Raw genomic sequence first — 20,000 nt, forward strand, 5'->3', positions numbered from 1 at the left:
AACGGGCACGCAAATAGTGCAAAAGAAAACTGTCAGCATCAGTCACAATAATACATTCATTACACTGGACTTTACCTGAGCAGTCTCTTCCGTCTCCTCCATATCCTTTCTTGCAAGTGCAATTGTAAGATCCTATGGTATTTTTACAGGTGGCATTCACGTGACACTTGTCTTCAGATGAACACTCGTCAATGTCTGGAACCAAATGAACATAACAAAGCGAACTCGAGGACTGCACTTCCAAACTTTTATTCCAAACAAGACAACATGGCTATGACCAACAGGTCGACGTGCCAAAACATCACGTGACAAATGGGCACGCAAGCAGTGCATAACAAAACTGTCAGCATCAGTCGCGATAATACCTTGATTAGACTGGAATTTACCTGAGCAGTTTCTTCCATCTCCTTTATATCCGTTTTTGCACGTGCAATTGTAAGATCCTATGGTATTCGTACAGGTGGCATTCACGTGGCACTCGTTTTCAGATGAACACTCGTCAATGTCTGGAACCAGATGAACAAAACAAAACCAACTCGAGGACTTCACTTTCAAACAAAGGAACATGGCGACGACAATATATGCGAAAACATCACTTGACTAACTGGCACTCAAGGTGTGCATAACAAAACTGTCAGTATGAGTCGTAATAATACCTTCATTAGACTGGACTTTACCTGGGCAACCTCCTCCGTCTCCTCCATATCCTTTCTTGCAAGTGCAATTGTAAGATCCCATGGTATTTGTACAGGTGGCATTAACGCGACAGTTGTTTTCAGATAAACACTCGTCAATGTCTGGAACCAAATGAACGTAACAAAGCGAACTCGATTTTCAAAAAAGGAAAACAACATGGCGATGACCAAGAGGTCGACCTGCCAGAACATCACGTGACTAATGGGCACGCAAGTCGTGCAAAACAAAACTATCAGCAGCTTTCGAGATAATACCTTGATTAGACGGGGCATTACCTGAACAGTTTCTTCCATCTCCTTGATATCCATTTTTGCATCTGCAATTGTAAGATTCTATGGTATTCGTACAGGTTGCATTCACGTGGCACTCGTTTTCAGATGAACACTCGTCAATGTCTGGAAACAAATGAACACAACAAAGCGAAGTCGAGGAGTGCCTTTTCAAACCCTTATTCCAAACAAAACAACATGGCAATGACCACGAGGTCGAGGTTGCCAAAAGTTGATTTGACTAATGGGCACGCAAGGCGTGCAAAACAAAACTGTCGGCATCAGTGGCAATAATAGAGAGCTTCAGACTCTACAACGAGAACGACTATGAGTACGAGATTTTCTCATAGAACAACAGTGAGTGCGCAAAATCAGCGTCATTTTGGCGGGAAAAACGTGTTACTGTCGTCATTTTAGTACGAGGTTAGGAAAGAATGCCGTCATGTCAAAACAAGTCACCAACACGGTAGCGGTTTGGACATTATTCGATCAAGAAAAGGCTCAGTTACTGGAAAAAAGAATAACTGACAAACTTACGCTGCTCAAAAACAATAAAATGAATCGTCCGGGTTATAAATTGTTTAAGTATTTTCGCTAAAAACGGAAAGTCAAATCTCGTACTCGTTCTCGTCTTCCTCCTAGAATCTAAAGATCCCTAATACCTTCATTACACTGCACTTTACCTGAGCAGTTTCTTCCATCTCCTTGATATCCCTTTTTGCACTTGCAATTGTAAGATCCTATGGTATTCGTACATGTGGCATCCATGTTGCACTTGTTTGCAGATGAACACTCGTCATTGTCTGGAACCAAATGAACACAACAAAGCAATTTCGAGGAGGCTGCACTCCAAATAAACCAACATGGCAACGACCACGAGGTCGACGAGTGCCAAAAAATCACGTGACTCATGAGCACGCAAGGCGTGCAAAAGAAAACTGTCAGGATCACTTGCGATAATACCTTCATTAGACTGGAATTACCTGAGCAGTTTCTTCCGTCTCCTCCATATCCCTTTTTGCAATTACAATTGTAAGATCCTCTGGTATTCGTACATGTGGCATTCACGTGGCATATGTTTTCAGATGAACACTCGTCAATGTCTAGAACCAAATGAACAGAACAAGGCAAATTCGAGGCATGCAGTCCAAACAAAACAAGAAAACGACGACCACGAGGTCGATATGTGCCAAAACAACACGTGACTAATAGGTACCATGAATGGCGTGCAAACCAAAACTGTCAGCATTGGTCGCGATAGTTCGTTCATTAGATTGGACTTTACCTGAGCAGTTTCTTCCGTCTCCTTCATATCCTTTTTTGCAAGTGCAATTGTAAGATCCCATGATGTTGATACATCTAGCATTCACGTCACACTCGTTCTGAGATGAACACTCATCAATATCTGAAACGAAATGAACACAAAAAGGCGAACTCGACGAATTCACTTCAAAGAAAACAATATGCGGACGAAAACAAGGTCCACGGGCGCGAAAACATCACGTAATTAATGGGCATTTAAGACGTTCAAATTCATTAGACGTTTTGGACTTTACCTGTACAATTCCTTCCGTCACCTTGATATCCCTTATTGCAAGTGCAAGTGTAATTTCCCATGGTATTGATGCATGTGGCATTCACGTGACACCTTTTTTCAGATGAACACTCGTCAATATCTGGAACAAAATGAGCATAATAAAGAGGGCTCGAAGACTGCACTTTTAAATTCTTATTTCAAACAAAACAACATGGCGACGACTAAGAGGTCTATCTGCCAAAACATCACGTGACTAAAGGGCACCAAAGGCGTGTAAAACAAAATTTTCAGCATAAGTTGCGATAATATCTTAATTAGCTTGGACTTTACCCGAGCAGTTTCTCCCGTCGCCTTGATATCCTGGTTTGCAACTGCACTTGTAAGATCCTCTGGTATTCACACATTTGGCATTCACGTCACACTCGTTTTCAGATGAACACTCGTCAATGTCTGGAACCAAATAAACATAAAAGAACCAACTCGAGGACTTCACTTTCAAACAAAGCAACATGGCAACGACAGTAAGGACGGTGTGTGGGAAGACATTACGAGACTAACGGGCACGCAAAGTGTGCAAAAGAAAACTGTCAGCATAAGTCGCAATAATACCTTCATTGGATTGGACTTTACCTGAGCAGTCTCTCCCGTCTCCTCCATATCCTTTTTTGCAAGTGCAATTGTAAGATCCTATGGTATTTGTACAGGAGGCATTCACGTGACACTTCTTTTCAGATAAACACTCATCAATATCTGTAACCAAATGAACAAAACAAAGCAAACTCGTGGACTGCGCTTCCAAACTCTTATTCCAAACAAAACAACATGGCGACGACCACGAAGTCGACATGTGCCAAAAAAATCACGTGACTCATGGGCATGCAAGGCGTGCACAACAAAACTGTCAGGATTACTCGCGATAATACCTTCATTAGACTTTTTGGACTTTACCTGAGCAGTTTCTTCCGTCTCCTTTATATCCTTCTTTGCATTTGCAGCGGTGATATCCTATCGCATTCATGCAGATGGCATTCACGTGGCACGTGTTTTGAGATGAACACTCGTCAATGTCTGGAACCAAATGAACACAAAAAGCGAACTTGCGGGCAACATTTTCAAACAAAATTAACATTGCGACGACAACGAGGTAGATGTACGCCAAAACACAACAAAACTAATAGGCACACAAGGCGTGCAAAACAAAACTGTCAGCAACAGTCGCGGTAATACCTTTATGTTAGATTTTTTGGACTTTACCTGAGCAGTCTCTTCCGTGTTCTTCATATCCCTTTTTGCAGGTGCAAGTGTAAGATCCTATGATATTGATACACCTGGCATTCACATCACACTCGTTTTTAGAAGAACACTCGTCAATATCTGGAACAAAATAAACACAAAAGAGGGGACTTGACGAATGCTCTTCAAAGAAAACAATATGGCGACGAGAACAAGGTCGATATTAAGAACGCTATCTGCATTCAAAAACAAGATTACGAATTTTAATTTAGAAACTCATGTGGGAGATGATAATTGTAAGGATTGCCGTCTGTGTATGGGTTGATCAGAACAATTCATTGGCATTTTCTTCTTATTTCATGTATTGATTTTAGTGTTAGAGTTGGTACAGTGTCGTTAGTATTTTTAGTGTTTTAGCGTTTTAAGCGTAGTGGCAGTGTTTTTTTTTATCACTATTTTTAATAATTTGTATAGCCAGTATAAGAAATTGGTATTGCATTTGTATTCATTGTATAGAACATGTAATTATGCATTGTATCTTGACAATTTACACTATACATGTAGAGAGGTGTCCGCAATTAGTTTACTAGCTTTTGTAAACTAGATAAAATGACACGTTAATAATTCTCTGATGAAGGCTCAAAATTAGCCGAAACGTCTGTTGAAAAATATCAAAAGTCAGAGGCAAACCTTTTTCCACAGAACTTAGACTGGACTTTACCTGAGCAGTTTCTTCCGTTTCCTTCATATCCTTTTTTGCAAGTGCAATTGTAAGATCCTATGGTATTGGTACAGGTGGCATTCACGTGGCACTCGTTTTCAGATGGACACTCGTCAATGTCTGAAAACAAATGAGCACAACAAAGCCAACTCAAGGACTGCACTCCAAACAAAACATAAGGCTACTGGTAGCGTACACTTTGTTCCAAGAATTTTTAACCTCCAAAGTTTACAGTAAGTCGTTGCCTTCTTTTAATGTTACAACATCTTGGTCAATATCCAGTGACAATTCCGTAGTCCGAAGTTTAAAGTCCACATTCCGTAAAGAAATGAGAGTGTTAAGGGGAACCTCCACTGTTACTACAAAACAAGTTTAAACCGAAGGAAATTATGCTGACAAACAAATTTGTTCGAAATTTGTTTTTAAAACAACGTTTACTATTAAGAAAAGTGAATTTTAAAATCGCTTATTTTCACTTTCAAATTTCGTGGACGCCGCCATCTTGAATAATTGTGACGTGTTATGGTTGCCCTATTGTTCCGACACAAAGAGCTTTTATCTAATAACAATAGGGCAACCGTAACACGTCACAATTATTCAAGATGGCGGCGCCCGCGAAACTTGAAAACAAAAATAAACGATTCTAAAACTTATTTTTTTCGAAAAAAAAACACTTTGTTTAAAAATACTTTAGACTGACTTGACTGTAACGGTTATTTCCTGTGATTTAAAGTTATTTTTTTGTTGAAGTGGAGGTTCCCTTTAAAATGGGATCGTAGCATTGTTGTTCACATTAAAAGTGTCGTTGCATTGATTCCAATCAAAACCAGTACAGTGTACAACTTTTTGATTGTGGTAAATATGAGTTGCAATGCCCCATGGGCGTTGCCCCTTAGGGAGAGGGGGGTCTGGGAGCATGCTCCCCCAAAAAATTTTGAAACTGTAGACGCTTGGAGACACATGTTCCAGCATTTTGAGGTAATGGATAATGAAGATACCAAAAAACTGAACTCTTTTATCAGTTTTTAAAAACTCCAGCCCTTTCATTCCAGAGTTCTTGGGGAGAATTATGCACGTTATCGGCTATCAATCGATAAAACTTGATATTGACAAAATTACGTATTACATCTGGATAACTTTACACATAATATATAATACCTTAATTAAACCTTTTTTTTTTGGGTTTTGACTCTGCAAGCTGCTGCTTCATCTGAGCTACAGACCCCGCATATCTAGAGCCCCCAAATGTTGAAGTCTCCAAAATTTACCAAAAAAATCCTTTGATTTGGGTCCCAAATAGCGAGATTTGCAAAAACGGTTTAAAACAAAGGAATATCAACGGTAACAATGCCTAGCAGTGTTGACACTGCCATAATTGGTGTCTCTTCAGCATTAATATTCACACACATTCCATGTCTTGAGAGGATCGCTTCCTTCGTTCCGTACCCTGGGTGCCTGAGGTTATTGCCTTCGTTTGTAGGAGGCAAATAGCTCACTTTCGATATCATTTCGAGGCTCAGGGTAATAAACTCGAACAAATCCTTATAATTATTTTCCAGAGCCTCGAGCTGATGTTTTCTGTTTAGGACTGAGTTTTAGTATATCGAAATTGGTCTATTCCGCGGCAACGATGCGCAAAGTGCCGACAGTAAAAAAATAATTCAATTTTAATTTTTCAGAGATATTTCATTTTCAACGGGCCTCTGGAGCCAGGGTATTCGTTCCGCCATTGTGAACACATGAAACAAAGCCTTCCCAGGTTACTTCACGCTCTAATTAGACATCAGAGTGAGGTTTTTTGGCTAGGCCCAGATTCCCAGAGACAAGAAACTCCGCAAATACTGCAATATATCTATTTCTTTTTTTTTTTAAACAAATAGACTCCAAGTTGCCGTGCGTCTGTAGATCACAGATGACGTCAAAATGTGGCAAGAACAAAAAGTGGCACACGAGGCGATAGCCGAGTGTGTCACTGAATGGAATGTATGTTCTATATTAAAAATCAGTCCTAAACAAAAGACATCAGCTCTAGGCTCTGGGGAGCTTTGTATATTCCCCAGAGCGTGAAGAGCGTATGAGTTTATTCCCTAGAGCGTGAAGTAACCTGGGAAGGCTTTGTTTCATGTGTTCACAATGGCGGAATGAATACCTTGGCTCCAGAGGCCCGTTGAAAATTAAATATCTCTGAAAAACTAAAATTTGGTCAATTTTGAAAAAGGTACCTCCTCAGATTTATGCTTGAAAACAGGCATCGGTGCAGCTGAAGACCAAGGAGCCTGCATCAAGAGATGACTGTATAAATTCTTGAGGCTCTAAGCTATGATCTAGTTGTTGGCTGGCACTTGTAAGACCAAATTAAAGTTACCTTGGGAGAGTTGGTGGCCTAAGTTAGATTTCATTGAGATGTCTTTAAACTTTGTCAGTCAAAGTCAGAATTTACATGACAGGGCTTTGCAGAAATCGAATGCCTACAACTATGAAATGACCCAGAACCCATATTTTATTTTGGGGGTAAGCTCTCAGTTTGACCCTCAAGGTCCCTTGGGGTCCCCCATGCATGGACTGGTAAAATATAGTCTGCCATTAGACATCAGTGAAATATGTAAGTGGCATTGTTGAGGCTGGGGAAGGTTAAAGATTGTTCCTTGCTGGAATCATAGCTATGAAAAGCAGGAATATGGGTTCTGCATCTCAAAGTTCTGAATTTTTTGTAAATCCAGTCAGAAATCAAGGTGGAATAAAAGATAATTGAATGCTGTGGGAAATGTGAACCTCAAGCTGAGTCTAATTTTCTTGAGCAAGTTTGTTTAGGCAATGTCTGCTCAATTGTGCTCTGATAATTAATCAAGGTGGAATGAAAAATAATTGAAATGCTGTAAGAAGTGTTAACCTCAAGCTGAGTCTAATTTTCTTGAGCAAGTCTTTTTAGGCAATGTCTGCTCAATTGTGATCTGATAATTAATCAAGGTGGAATGAGATATAATTGAAATGCTGTAAGAAGTGTTAACCTCAAGCTGAGTTTAGATTTCTTGAGCAAGGTTTTTTCAGGCAGTGTCTGCTCAGTTGTGCTGCTCTGATAATTAATCAAGGTGGAATGAAAAATAATTGAATGCTGTGGGAAATGTGAAGCTCAAGCTGAGTCTAATTTTCTTGAGTAAGTTTTTTAGGCAATGTCTGCTCAATTGTGCTCTGATAATAACCAAGGTGGAATGAAAAATATTGAATGCTGTGCAAAATGTGAACCTCAAGCTGAGTCTAATTTTCTCAAGCTTCTTTTATGAGTCAATGTCTGCTCAACTGTGCTCTGATATCTTACCGAATTTTGAAAAAGGTACCTCCTCAGATTTTGGCACCGCCTAGTTTCAAGCCATCGGTGCAGTTGGAGACCAAGGAGCCTGCATCAAGAGATGACTGCATAAATTCTTGAGGCTCTAAGCTATGATCTAGTTGTTGACTGGCACTTGTAAGACCAAAGCAAAGTTACTTTGAGGGAGTTGGTGGCCTAAGTTAGATTTCTGTGAGATGTCTTTAAACTTTGTCAATCAGAGTCAGTATTTATATGACAGGGCTTTGCAGAAATCGAATGCCTACAACTATGAAATGACCCAAAACCCATCTTTTATGTATTGATTTTAGTGTTAGAGTTGGTACAGTGTCGTTAGTATTTTTAATGTTTTAGCGTTTTAAGCGTAGTGGCAGTGTTTTTTTAATCACTATTTTTAATAATTTATATGGCGAGTATAAGAAATTGGTATTGCATTTGTATTCATTGTATAGAACTTGTAATTATGCATTGTATCTTGACAATTTACACTATATATGTAGAGAGGTGTCCTCAATTAGTTTACTAGCTTTTGTAAACTAGATAAAATGACACGTTAATAATTCTCTGATGAAGGTTCAAAATTAGCCGAAACGTCTGTTGAAAAATATCAAAAGTCAGAGGCAAACCTTTTTCCACAGAACTTAGACTGGACTTTACCTGAGCAGTTTCTTCCGTTTCCTTCATATCCTTTTTTGCAAGTGCAATTGTAAGATCCTATGGTATTGGTACAGGTGGCATTCACGTGGCACTCGTTTTCAGATGGACACTCGTCAATGTCTGAAAACAAATGAGCACAACAAAGCCAACTCAAGGACTGCACTCCAAACAAAACATAAGGCTACTGGTAGCGTACACTTTGTTCCAAGAATTTTTAACCTCCAAAGTTTACAGTAAGTCGTTGCCTTCTTTTAATGTTACAACATCTTGGTCAATATCCAGTGACAATTCCGTAGTCCGAAGTTTAAAGTCCACATTCCGTAAAGAAATGAGAGTGTTAAAGGGAACCTCCACTGTTACTACAAAACAAGTTTAAACCGAAGGAAATTATGCTGACAAACAAATTTGTTCGAAATTTGTTTTTAAAACAACGTTTACTATCAAGAAAAGTGAATTTTAAAATCGCTTATTTTCACTTTCAAATTTCGTGGACGCCGCCATCTTGAATAATTGTGACGTGTTATGGTTGCCCTATTGTTCCGACACAAAGAGCTTTTATCTAATAACAATAGTGCAACCGTAACACGTCACAATTATTCAAGATGGCGGCGCCCGCGAAACTTGAAAACAAAAATAAACGATTCTAAAACTTATTTTTTTCGAAAAAAAAACACTTTGTTTAAAAATACTTTAGACTGACTTGACTGTAACGGTTATTTCCTGTGATTTAAAGTTATTTTTTTGTTGAAGTGGAGGTTCCCTTTAAAATGGGATCGTAGCATTGTTGTTCACATTAAAAGTGTCGTTGCATTGATTCCAATCAAAACCAGTACAGTGTACAACTTTTTGATTGTGGTAAATATGAGTTGCAATGCCCCATGGGCGTTGCCCCTTAGGGAGAGGGGGGTCTGGGAGCATGCTCCCCCAAAAAATTTTGAAACTGTAGACGCTTGGAGACACATGTTCCAGCATTTTGAGGTAATGGATAATGAAGATACCAAAAAACTGAACTCTTTTATCAGTTTTTAAAAACTCCAGCCCTTTCATTCCAGAGTTCTTGGGGAGAATTATGCACGTTATCGGCTATCAATCGATAAAACTTGATATTGACAAAATTACGTATTACATCTGGATAACTTTACACATAATATATAATACCTTAATTAAACCTTTTTTTTTTGGGTTTTGACTCTGCAAGCTGCTGCTTCATCTGAGCTACAGACCCCGCATATCTAGAGCCCCCAAATGTTGAAGTCTCCAAAATTTACCAAAAAAATCCTTTGATTTGGGTCCCAAATAGCGAGATTTGCAAAAACGGTTTAAAACAAAGGAATATCAACGGTAACAATGCCTAGCAGTGTTGACACTGCCATAATTGGTGTCTCTTCAGCATTAATATTCACACACATTCCATGTCTTGAGAGGATCGCTTCCTTCGTTCCGTACCCTGGGTGCCTGAGGTTATTGCTTTCGTTTGTAGGAGGCAAATAGCCCACTTTCGATATCATCTCGAGGCTCAGGGTAATAAACTCGAACAAATTCTTATAATTATTTTCCAGAGCCTCGTGCTGATGTTTTCTGTTTAGGACTGAGTTTTAGTATATCAAAATTGGTCTATTCCGCGGCAACGATGCGCAAAGTGCCGACAGTAAAAATATAATTCAATTTTAGTTTTTCAGAGATATTTCATTTTCAACGGGCCTCTGCAGCCAGGGTATTCGTTCCGCCATTGTGAACACATAAAACAAAGCCTTCCCAGGTTACTTCACGCTCTAATTAGACATCACAGTGAGGTTTTTTGGCTAGGCCCAGATTCCCAGTGACAAGAAACTCCGCAAATACTGCAATATATCTATTTCTTTTTTTTTTAAACAAATAGACTCTCAGTTGCCGTGCGTCTGTAGATCACAGATGACGTCAAAATGTGGCAAGAACAAAAAAGTGGCACACGAGGCGATAGCCGAGTGTGTCACTGAATGGAATGTATGTTCTATATTAAAAATCAGTCCTAAACAAAAGACATCAGCTCTAGGCTCTGGGGAGCTTTGTATATTCCCCAGAGCGTGAAAAGCGTATGAGTTTATTCCCCAGAGCGTGAAGAGCGTATGCGTTTATTCCCTAGAGCGTGAAGTAACCTGGGAAGGCTTTGTTTCATGTGTTCACAATGGCGGAATGAATACCTTGGCTCCAGAGGCCCGTTGAAAATTAAATATCTCTGAAAAACTAAAATTTGGTCAATTTTGAAAAAGGTACCTCCTCAGACTTATGCTTGAAAACAGGCATCGGTGCAGCTGAAGACCAAGGAGCCTGCATCAAGAGATGACTGTATAAATTCTTGAGGCTCTAAGCTATGATCTAGTTGTTGGCTGGCACTTGTAAGACCAAATCAAAGTTACTTTGGGAGAGTTGGTGGCCTAAGTTAGATTTCATTGAGATGTCTTTAAACTTTGTCAGTCAAAGTTAGCATTTACATGACAGGGCTTTGCAGAAATCGAATGCCTACAACTATGAAATGACCTAGAACTCATCTTTTATGTAGGGGTTAAGCTCTCAGTTTGACCCTCAAGGTCCCACGGGGTCCCCCATGCATGGACTGGTAAAATATAGTCTGCCATTAGACATCAGTGAAATATGTAAGTGGCATTGTTGAGGCTGGGGAAGCTTAAAGTTTGTTACTTGCTGGAATCATAGCTATGAAAAGCAGGAATATGGGTTCTGCATCTCAAAGTTCTGAGTTTTTTTTAAATCCAGTCAGAAATCAAGGTGGAATAAAAGATAATTGAATGCTGTGGGAAATGTGAACCTCAAGCTGAGTCTAATTTTCTTGAGCAAGTTTGTTTAGGCAATGTCTGCTCAATTGTGCTCCGATAATTAATCAAGTTGGAATGAAAAATTATTGAAATGCTGTAAGAAGTGTTAACCTCAAGCTGAGTCTAATTTTCTTGAGCAAGTCTTTTTAGGCAATGTCTGCTCAATTGTGCTCTGATAATTAATCAAGGTGGAATGAAAAATAATTGAAATGCTGTAAGAAGTGTTAACCTCAAGCTGAGTTTAGATTTCTTGAGCAAGGTTTTTTCAGGCAGTGTCTGCTCAATTGTGCTGCTCTGATAATTAATCAAGGTGGAATGAAAAATAATTGAATGCTGTGGGAAATGTGAAGCTCAAGCTGAGTCTAATTTTCTTGAGTAAGTTTTTTAGGCAATGTCTGCTCAATTGTGCTCTGATAATAACCAAGGTGGAATGAAAAATATTGAATGCTGTGCAAAATGTGAACCTCAAGCTGAGTCTAATTTTCTCAAGCTTCTTTTATGAGGCAATGTCTGCTCAACTGTGCTCTGATATCTTACCGAATTTTGAAAAAGGTACCTCCTCAGATTTTGGCACCGCCTAGTTTCAAGCCATCGGTGCAGTTGGAGACCAAGGAGCCTGCATCAAGAGATGACTGCATAAATTCTTGAGGCTCTAAGCTATGATCTAGTTGTTGACTGGCACTTGTAAGACCAAAGCAAAGTTACTTTGAGGGAGTTGGTGGCCTAAGTTAGATTTCTGTGAGATGTCTTTAAACTTTGTCAATCAGAGTCAGTATTTATATGACAGGGCTTTGCAGAAATCGAATGCCTACAACTATGAAATGACCCAAAACCCACTTTTTATGTAGGGGTTAAGTGCAAGAAAAAGATCTCAGTTTGACCCTTAAGGTCCCAAGGGGTTCCCCGTGCATAGACAGGTATAATGTTGTCTGCCGTTACAAATGAGTGAAATCTGTAAGTGGCATTGTTGAGGCTGGGGGAGGTTAAAGTTTGCTCACTGCTGAAATCATAGCTATGAAAAGCAGGAATATGGGTTCTGCATCTCAAAGTTCTAAGTTGTCCCAGCATAAGAAGAGATAGACTGTTGCTCGAGTTACGAGTTGAGTTGAGTTTGAATTGAGTTTGAGCTAAGAGTGAGTTAAAATTGAGTTAATATTGAGTTACGGTTTTTGCCATTTTTGGCACTTAAAGTAGTAAATATTAAATAGAAGGCATTGGGAAGACCATGAAACGCCATTTTCGTGACGTGCACAGATGTATATTTACTAAATGATCTTAAACTGATCAAAACAATCTTTAGGTTTCATGCACGGTAGTATTCGTGTTTACCAGTTTACCAGTTTCAGCACTTGGACTCCTTCGATTTGAGTACTGTCTGTTTTGCTGCAATGTGGTCTCTTCGATCAGTAGTCCCTTCGGAAGATATTCCAAGCCGACCACAACACCCTACTCTTTTCGACTAGTGTGTGCGATCTTTAACATCCCACAGAGTTTATGAGCATTGAAGGTTTGTTTGTTTACCAGTTTCAGCACTTGGACTCCTTCAATTTGACTACTGTCTGTTTTTGCTGTCATGTGGTCTCATCGATCAGTAGTCCAATCAGAAGATTACGCCAAGCCGACCACATTGCTGAAGGGTAGGCCAGACCACAACACCGGGAACTACATGCCCTACTCTTTTCGACTAGTGTGTGGGATCTTTAACGTCCCACAGAGTTTATGAATATTACCGCAGCAAAGAGAATCAGTGGAGAACGATTCCGTTAAAGGTGTAATAATAATGAGATTGTTTTGATCATTGAAAAGCCATGCAATTTTGCAAAATATTATGCAAATTTATCTTTCAACGAGGAGAAAACAGTTTTCGAAGTCTCTTGTACTGAATATTTACGACTTTTAATTGCAAAAAACGCCAAAACTGTAACTCATCTTAACTCAAACTCAACTCAAACTCAAACTCAACTCAACTCGTAAGTCGACGAATAGCCGATCCCGCATAAGAAGGTACCTTTTTGTAAATCCAGTCAGATATATATATATATATATATATATATATATATATATATATATTTTAGGCCATACCTGATTGAGATTGTATTTATTTTGGAAAACAGTAAGATGAGTCCTGAAATCGTGAGAGTTGGAGCAAAACCATGTTTGAATGAAGAATATGTTGTGTTTAATATTACAGAGTTTGCTCCGTTAAAAACCGCTGTATACCTGTAATCTGAGCCGGTTAACTGTTACCTCTTTTGCAAGCAGATGCAGGCCATGTGGTGCCAAGAGTCATGTTTATTTATCCCCAAACCCTTTCTTGGACACTTGGATCTTTCGAGAAAGGTTTATTTATTTTATCAAGGGAAATTAGGAGTCGCAAATGTGAAAGTAGCCGTTGGACGCGACGGCTAACAGGCTGGTTTTGAAAACACTGCTGTAAACAAATGCTTTACAAGTTTCTAAGATAGTACTTATTGGGGGAACTGTAAAATGATGTAATCACCTTGTAAGATGTGTTACCCAGTCTTACGATAACCGGATATTGCATTGTGCGCACAAAAAAAAAAAAAAACACACACAAACAAATTGTTCCTGATCACGCACACAATAGGCCACTTTCGATATATAAAAATTCAGCTTGAAAGAGAGGTTAATAATGGTAATGGTAATGAGTTTATATAGCGCATTTTCTATTGGCATATTCAAATGCGCTTTACAAGCAAGTGATCTATGGGTGAGGTCGGACATCAGCATATACAGGCGCCGCTGGCAGCCGCTATCAGTCCATTAGTGATCTCACCCAGCACATAAATGAATGAAATGAGGCCTGACCTCAACACCGGAAGCTCCATGCCCTACACTTTACGAATAGTGTGTGGGTTCTTTTACGTCCCACCGGGTTGTGAACATTCAAGGGTTGTGAGACGGGGCCTACGGTTTATAGTCCTTATCCGAGAAGACTTGAAAGTCTTAACCATTTGAGGATGTAATTACAAAGGCAGCACTTTCTCCTCAGTTATTTTAAGACCCTGAGTGTTGGTCCAGCCGGAGTGGAACTCACGACCTCCCGCATGGCAGCCCGATGCTCAACCAACTGCGCCACCGGTGCGCGGTTAAGAAGACACGTTTCAGGGGGTAGTAGAAATACGTAGATTTTATCCGGTGGACAAAGTACAAGCAATGGCGACGAAGCCGAAGTAACGCGAATGGTGTTTTATTGGATCTTTAAACAAAGTATACCCTTATGGAGCTCAAGAATGGAACGTTGAGCTCAAGAATGGAACGTTGATTCGATAAACAACACAAGCGGTGAAAAATTAATATCTGGAATCTTAAAAACAACGAATGATGGACTTCGACAACAATTGCATCTTTCGCCGTCAGATATCAAAGTGAGCTTTATTTCTACTATTTTACTAACTTTGCTGTTATGTACAACACTGAACCCAAACGTCAAATTCTCTGGTAAATTTTTCGGGTTGGATGTGGGTTTAACAAACTCAGAGAAGGAATCGAACTCCTTGAGTGGATCTGTGTTTACAATTGTCTGGCTATTTATAATTTTATTTATTTCCACTCAACTCTGCACAGTCTTCACGAAAAAAAAAAAACAATTAGAAATTGGACTAAATCTTTTTAGTAAAGAATTATTTGAAAGAAAGCTTGTTGTCCATTTTTTGCTTTATTATTCAAGGAAATGGTTCTTCAGTAAAGGGTTTGATCCTGAACACTGGTGGCAAATTTATTTAGTTGCGTGTGGTTGTTGACACGGCTTGTTTGAACGCACGCAACGAAATAGGAAAGTTTCTTCTTCCCTCTAATAGTAAATATGTTGTTTGTTTCAATAAAATTCTTGGCTAGAAAAGGTTTTTGTGAGATTTTCTGTCTTTGTGGATTGATCGTGTTCAAACTTAACTAATTTGCATATGTGGGTTGATATTTCATATGCCAGTTGTTTTTATAAAGATGAACATAAAAATGGCACGTTCGATTCTTTAGCATCCGTCAAATTAATCGCGGAGCTACTTGGCTAAAACGAACTAATATGCAGAACATTTCGTAAGACTCAACTTGTTAGATGGGATCTTACCGTTTTTGCAGTCTCGTCCGGTGAATCCGGGGTTGCAGATACACTTGTAGCTGTTCTCTTCGTACAGTGCCAGACACGTTCCATCGTTCTTACAAGGCCAGCCGCTACATGGTGACTACAAAGAATTGAGAGATTTATTTGATATAATTATAACAGACTTGCGTGGAATGTAAGGCTAAATCTCGATTGCTATGAGTTTGTCTTAAACCTCAGTCAGCGGCAAAGCCATGCGATGACTTGATAAGTCCCATTTAACGCAGCGAAACCTTCATCTTCCAATTCAAGAACTAATTTGACAAGTGATTATTAAAAAGGTGGTCAAGGTAATAAAGTGATATTAGGGAGCTTGAACGAAAACGGCAACGGCAACGAGAACGTCACGAATTTGCATATTTAGTGGACACTGAAAAACAATAGCTTTGCACGCCCTGCACGTGCGTTTTTCCCTTTTGTCCATTTTTTTGCCGTCGTCTGCAAAACAACTGCGTGAAATAGCCAAATTTGATGTTTATGAAGATCGTCGGCACTTGAGGATAAGTTTCCTTTTCTCCTCTAAATTAAGCGCCGTTCTGACCAGTGAAATAGTCACGAAGAATAGTCACGATTACAATAACGCGAAAATATATTTTGAGATGACGTTCTCGTTGCCATCGCTGTTGTCGTAGCTTAAGCTCCCCAATAAAAGACCTTTTGGCGGCGATCACGGATGGAGAAAACCCTTAAAGCATGATGCCATAGACCCTATTCATAAATGGCGGCCAGTTTATAATTCTTTTGTCGAAGTGCAAATTAACCTACCAAGCCTCGATACCATACAGTGAATTGAAAAGAATTTTTGCTCTAAAATGAGGCTTGGTAGGCTAATTTGCACGTGGACAAAAGAATTATAAATGTGACGGCCATTTATGAATACGGTCTATCTGTAAGGAAATTTGTATATGTGGCCCCTTCTCGTTGCCGTCGCAGTCGTCGTTGCTTAAGCTCCCTATTGATGCTCAATAACGCCTTGGCCTTTTAACATTTAATTTATTCCTTTCGGTTTTGTTTTATTACAATAAACCGAGGTTGTTATATTTCGGAGAAAAACGACGTCAGCGACAACCAGGTGTGCGACGTTCTTCGTAGCACTGTTCACATGAACGCAATGCGCACCTTTTTTGAATACGCATATCTTAGTAACGCCTTTCCATGGTTTGTCAATATTTTCGCAATAAAAAAAAAATAATAAAATAAGAATGTAAAAAGAGGTAAAACGCACACTATACACCATAAAAATCCAAGACATTCGACTTACCGCGATGCTGAAGTGGTGAAAGAATTCGTTGGGCACGAATTTGTCCCAGTTGTTGTACTTGTCGGAAGGGAGCAGTTCACAAAGCAGTTTACCGTTGATGTCCGGTTTAGCAGCCAAGTTGTATGAAAAACATGTCGGAGTTTCCAAACAGGCAAGCGAGCACTGGGGCGTCCGATCAACGTGACTATACCCAAGAATTGGGATATTCAAGTAGGAGAATTCGTCTTCTTTAAAGTATGCATATCTGACACCAGTGTGAGTTTCTCCGCGACTGAAAACTTTGCCGGCCTTTTCCTCTGAGATAGATGATCTGCAACCAATCTCTATAGACCCAGATAACAATGTGTTCCCCGTGTTATCTGTTCCCCTGAACACTGAGCACTAGTGCTGTGTGTTCCCCTTTCGCCATAACTATAAATATGGTAGCAGAACATGAATACAGAAAGTATCCTAAAGAGGCATAAAAGCTAACCTTATGCTTAATTAGGCCTAAACAAAAGTTTTTAGGCCTAAGGTTAGCTTTTATGCATGTTTAGGATACTTTCTGTATTCATATTCTGCTGTCATATTTATAGTTATGGCGAAGGCGGAACACAGTGCTTAGTGTTCGGGGGAACAGATAACACGGAAAACACGAAACGCTGTGACAGCGGAACACAAGAACAACTGTAGAAAGGGAAAAGTGTCGAGAACGCGAAAACGAGCTCCTTGACAACATCGGCGTGTTTGAGGTTAAGATCGCGTCATAGGTTTCGCAGGGTATCAGTTTTTAAATATATTCTTATTTAACCAGTATTCATGGCATGAGGATAATCCACCTGATGGATACATGTTCAACTAATATCCCTTCGTTTTGGAACTGGTCGTCCCAAATAATAATTTTATGTTTTGGACAAGATTATGTGAACGATAGAAATGAGAATAATTAGTTTCCTTGTTTTGCTCAGAGGCTAGATATCAGGCTATTCAAAAATTGACATCATCTTAATGTTCCTTGAATGTAGATTTTGAAAACAAAAAAGTACACTGACACCTCGTGATGGGACCTTAAATTTGTCACAGTTCTGGATGAGGTAAAACTGAGTGAAAAAAAAAACGTATCATACCTGTAGCAACTGCATATAAGAGGACGATTATTAGTATAAGCAGACAAGCTTTCCCAAATGTCGTAAAGCCAAAGGGTTTCATCCTTTTCCCTTACTTTACGGTGCAAGACTGTTCGACCGTCAGTTTAGTGCAAACTAGTGCAGGTTTACCATTACCTATCTAGACTTGAAACAACTTAATAATAATTGTTTCGTGGGTTTTTAAGTGGATTCGGTGATCTGTGATCTGACAGTGGTGAAGACAGCTGCAAGTAAGTTTGCAAGTAAGTTGACAGGGGTGTTTTTACATAATTGCGGATGAAAGCATTAATTAACCACATGAATATTTTATCTTAGCCGTGAGATCCCTCTTGAAATTTAAGCCGAACTACTTTACTATATATTATGCTTTTCTAATAAAGATTATCACTTCCTCAGTATCAGATCTTCCTTTCTAAAGTTTGGCTTTTTTTACATTGAATACCACCGATTCTTGTACAGAAGATGTAAATCGTTGTAAAACAAAACGCGGTCCTTTTACAAAGAAACATACTCTAAGTAAGTTCCTGTCAATATTAACAGAGGAATTCTCGGTTAGCTTGGCTTTTAATATTTTATACAACACATGATGTAATTAGTCTTTATTATTTGTTATTTTATTCCATGTATTGTTGTAATGCGCAGTTGATCATCTCGCCATGGAAACTGCGCAATATAAATTCGTAGTTTATTTAACAATTATTCGCCGCAGGCGAAGTGATTATCGGTGAATATTCACCGAGACGAAGTCCAGGTGAATATTCACCGATAATCACTGAGCCTGAGGCGAATAATTGTTTTAGTATAAAACACAGGTGATTATTTCAAAACAGAGAAAAAAAAAAAACGTTTCAACGCGAAATCATCTTCACTTACAGTGGCAAACGACTACTGGCAGCCATTTAGTCCGTCGAGTTGATTATCGGCTGATAATCCCAGATAGCGAGCCAATGAGAGCGCGCGATTTTGTATAATCACCTGTGTGTTTATACTTATGTTATTTATTAATATCCGAATGGAAAACGATGGGAAATAAGCACATGCAAGGACTCAATGAAAGCCAAACACCGTCCGCTTTATTATTCTGCCATATCTACTAGGGCTCCTTAAACCCCTCGTTATATATATTAACTTTAAGATCTGTGAAATAGCTTCAACTTCAGCCTTGTCAGAGTTTTCAGTCTCTGTTGCAAGAAATCTGTCGGCAGTATGTTACTTGACACATCGAAGATAAGCGTCGAAAGCTTCAAGAACATTATTCAGGCTAAGAAAAGACTTTGAAGTTTCACCCAAAGCGCACCATTTTCGTTAACCATTGAGGCGTCATATAATATGGCTTAATATTGAATTCCTGTCTTAGTTTGCAGCCTTGAAATGGCAATAAGTTTATGGACTGACTTCGGATTAATAATAATTAGTAGTAAGTTGATGGAATGTTTGACTTCGGAGCAATAATGGACCGGTCTTTGCTGACGTTCGTAAGACATGGTATACTACTTCAGAAACAAAATTGGAATCCTCTAAAACAAACAAAGAACAAGACTCGTTCAGAATTGAAAGCTTAGTATTTCTCTCTTCGCCGTGTAGTGAAAAAAAAAAAAAAAGATTACGGAGTCAAGCGAAAAAAGAAAAGAAGAGAATGGCATCTTTTCCCTAAAATAATTAAGAGGCTACGTTAGTTGAGTATTTCTGTTTTTTCGTTAGATCAGAACATAAAGGACTCTTTTCTTTCGCCGGAAAACTTGCAATGAAACACAAGAGTATAATTTCAAGTTTTGAGGGAAAAGTTGATCATTATTAACTTTTGGCTACGAAGATTTGAAACGAATAAAACAAAAGTTCCTTGAAAGTGTGAAATACTTTCCATCCTTGCTAGCCGTAACAACAGAACTGAGACAAAAATTGAAATACTAATTACAAAGTATCTGTGGTAGCTATTTACTAAATGTTCGTGAGTATTTAATGTAATCAGTGAGATATTCGTCTTTTTTTGCAAACCGGCTGTAAACAGGAGTTTTTTTCCGTTTCATAGCATTCGTAGGTGTTCTGAATGACTATTCGCCCCCCCCCCGCATGTGTCACCGGATGATGACGACCGAGTACCTATCACCTAGTATTCTGTTAGGGACTGTGCAATAATTACCGGGAGGGGGGTTGGAAATTTAGGGGGGGGGGGAGGGGGGGGAGGGGGCGTAGGAGAAAATGACAACAAGAGAGAGGGGGGTTGGATGTAAAATTTAATACATA

At 39.2% G+C, this 20,000-nt stretch overlaps 1 protein-coding gene across 1 annotated transcript in view; it reads right to left on the minus strand.

The window, feature by feature from the left end:
- The window catches only part of LOC138002108 (fibrillin-3-like), an 85,278-nt gene that overhangs the window by 1,747 nt on the left and 63,531 nt on the right, over window positions 1-20,000 (minus strand). The window contains exons 14-27 of the mRNA XM_068848202.1: window positions 8,439-8,558; window positions 4,457-4,576; window positions 3,757-3,876; window positions 3,451-3,570; window positions 3,133-3,252; window positions 2,833-2,952; window positions 2,522-2,641; window positions 2,251-2,370; window positions 1,949-2,068; window positions 1,649-1,768; window positions 972-1,091; window positions 657-797; window positions 387-506; window positions 76-195 (exon numbers count right to left, since the gene is read on the minus strand). Coding sequence (XP_068704303.1) covers window positions 76-195; window positions 387-506; window positions 657-797; window positions 972-1,091; window positions 1,649-1,768; window positions 1,949-2,068; window positions 2,251-2,370; window positions 2,522-2,641; window positions 2,833-2,952; window positions 3,133-3,252; window positions 3,451-3,570; window positions 3,757-3,876; window positions 4,457-4,576; window positions 8,439-8,558 — 1,701 coding nt within the window. The remainder of the gene's footprint in view (window positions 1-75; window positions 196-386; window positions 507-656; window positions 798-971; window positions 1,092-1,648; window positions 1,769-1,948; window positions 2,069-2,250; window positions 2,371-2,521; window positions 2,642-2,832; window positions 2,953-3,132; window positions 3,253-3,450; window positions 3,571-3,756; window positions 3,877-4,456; window positions 4,577-8,438; window positions 8,559-20,000) is intronic.

Source organism: Montipora foliosa, chromosome 5, assembly GCF_036669935.1.
Source record: "Montipora foliosa isolate CH-2021 chromosome 5, ASM3666993v2, whole genome shotgun sequence".
NCBI lineage: Eukaryota > Metazoa > Cnidaria > Anthozoa > Scleractinia > Acroporidae > Montipora > Montipora foliosa.